The sequence below is a fragment of the Ipomoea nil genome, unplaced genomic scaffold (assembly GCF_001879475.1).
Source record: "Ipomoea nil cultivar Tokyo-kokei standard unplaced genomic scaffold, Asagao_1.1 scaffold2280, whole genome shotgun sequence".
Lineage (NCBI taxonomy): Eukaryota > Viridiplantae > Streptophyta > Magnoliopsida > Solanales > Convolvulaceae > Ipomoea > Ipomoea nil.
The window spans coordinates 1,050,193-1,052,922 of NW_017618708.1; the positions used below are offsets into that span (position 1 = coordinate 1,050,193).

Here is a 2,730-nt window from a genome sequence, read left to right on the forward strand (position 1 = left end):
AACGAGAAGAATGTTTTATCTGTCTGACTTGAAAACATCCTAGGAATATAAGGACCTCAACTTGTGGGACACGTTTACCAAGGAGCATTAAATGAAGATGTACCATCTCCTGGAGCTAAAGGACAAAAACCCTAATGCTCGCCATACCTTCAACGGTTACATTGTACAACCTCATTAATGGAGCATTTAATGCATGAAGCTCCCCGGTCCTTATCCACTGGATAAAAGATTTGAAATTTCATCTCCCTCCAACGGATGAATTTTCATCACCTATATAAACCCACCTTCATCAACTAAGAAGGTGCTGGTTCAACTTTCACTCGATCTATACACTTGCAAAAGCTCTTAAACGCTCTCAGTTCTCTCAAGCTTTTGTGAACCAGTGTTAAGGTGCTAAGATATTTGAAGAAGTCCATTGATCATCATCTTACACCTTAAGGAAGTCTTGCCATTTGTACGAAGAAATCATCTCACACAATCAAGACTTCATCAAGTTGGAGAAATCAGAAATCATTTTCTACCAACCTCAACTCTGAAGAAGAAGTTGATAGAGGCGGAGTAAACTCGAGGAGTTGAAAAACCTACGAAGGCTGTCCAGCTTAGTGATCAAGGAAGTCTTTGTGTAATTGTACTAACGAGTGATAGTGCAATCCTTCCATAAGTTGTGGAAGAAGAGTGGAGTAGGCAACGTTAGCCGAACCACTATAAAAACTCTTGTCTCTTTATCTCTTTACTTACGCATTTCATTTCTGCATCATATTGTCCTTATCATCATTACCGAAAGTTTCTCTTTTAAATGAAAACTCGTGCAAAGCAAATAATCGAATCTGACATATCCGCTGCGCCAAAACACCGAAAGGTGATTTTTGGGGTAAAAAACACGAAAGAGTCTATTCACCCCCCCCCCCCCCCTCTAGACTCTCACTACACTCTATCGGGACCAACAAGTGGTATCAGAGCAAAATACCTTGAACGGTAAAGGCTTTGCTTTTACTGCCTGGTAGATCCCCTATCAAAATTCTTAAAATCTGCATATTTTTCAGCTCTGCACGAATTTTTGCAAAATGGAAAAGGATCATGCTAACCGCTTTAAGCAGCTCGTTTTTAGTCTTGCTAAATTTGATGACTGGAAGATAAGAATGCAGCCACTCCTCTGCTCCATACATGACAAAATGTGGGACGTCATAACAACTGGACCAATTACGGTTATGATGGTGAATACACAAGCAGCAGCTCAAGGAGCCGGTGCTGAACAAATGATACCAAAGACAAAAGATTCATACACATCGGAAGAAAGGACAAGAGCAAACCTGGATAACGTAGCACGGAATATCCTCTACAACTCCCTTGATGACTCCTTGTTCCCAAGAGTTCGAAAGTGCAAGAATGCCATGGAAATATGGAATGTTCTAATGGAACTAGGAGAAGGGGATGAGCAGGAGAAAGACAACAAGCTGACTGTAGCTATGAAGAAGTTTGAAGATTTCAAAATGCTTCCAAATGAGACAATCATGGACATGGAGCTAAGATTCACCAGACTCATGGGAGATCTGACAGATCTCGGGAAGGAACTGACCGAGAAAGAAAGGAATCTGAAGATTCTTCGTGGCCTGCCAAAATCTTGGGAAATGAAGGTCATTGCAATGAAAGACAATCGAGACATGAAAACAACGAGCACGGCCAAGATCTTTAGTGATCTCAAAGCATATGAGTTCGAACATGAATCGAAAGATGCCGAAGAATCATAAACGAGAAATATCGCTCTCATGGCCAACCAATCAGCATCAACATCCAACAGGTCGAAATCCAACTCTTGTGATTTTTTATCTGATGAACAATATGCACCCTTTGTCAGGAAAATGAAAAGGTTCATGAGGAAGAACAACTTTCAAGACTCTCATCGTTCGGGTCACCGAAAGCAACACGAAAATTCTCCTCAAACCTCAAAGGCAGAAACCATAGACTCGCAACTGTTGTGCTACAATTGTCGTAAACCAAGACATTTTAAGGCCAATTGTCCTCATCCAATAGTGAGCAAGCATCAAGATAGCAACACTACCAAAAGTCCATCTAAGGAGACTGGAGAAAGATACAAAAGAAATGACAAGCCAGAATCATCAGGCTCCAGAAACGAGAGAAGAAGAAAGGCAATGGTAGTGAACGAAACCTCTGACATAGTTGTGAACGAAAGTAGCTCCTCAAGCTCGAGTTCAGACGACGAAAGTTCTGAAGAAGAAAAAGGACTCCTATGCCTTTTCAGTCAAGAATCAGAAGATCTATGCCTTATGGCTGACGAAGACGAGGTAAACTCTCATTCATCTTCTTGTTATTCAGCTGAGTCAAGTTCTGTAAGGAGTCAAACCTCCAATGAATCAGTTACCGAAATGATGAGGAGGTTCAAAGTGATAAATAGCACATACTCCAAACTTAAGGAGGAGAACTCTCGGCTCATGATTAGCTACAATGCGCTAAGGCAAGTTTGAACTGAGAACATTAAGCTAGCCATTGCTAAGGAGCAACTTGAGAAAAATGTTCTCACTCTGAAGGAGCAGTGCACAACAAGAGAAAGGAGAGAGCAAGAATTGCTTGAAGTCTTGGACAAATTCAATAATTCATCCAATCTAATGGATCGAATGATAAATGACTCCAGACTGCCCGGGGAAAGAACGGGAATTGGTTTTAACCCCAGCTCCTCCTCACATACCTGCTTGAACAAATCCACGAATGCAT

General features: G+C 41.3%; 1 protein-coding gene across 1 annotated transcript; it reads left to right on the forward strand.

The window, feature by feature from the left end:
• Positions 1-1,871: 1,871 nt before the first annotated feature.
• LOC109150735 lies at positions 1,872-2,483 on the forward strand. The gene has a single exon (XM_019298721.1). The coding sequence runs from the start codon at positions 1,872-1,874 to the stop codon at positions 2,481-2,483; it is 612 nt and encodes a 203-aa protein (XP_019154266.1).
• Positions 2,484-2,730: the final 247 nt, after the last annotated feature.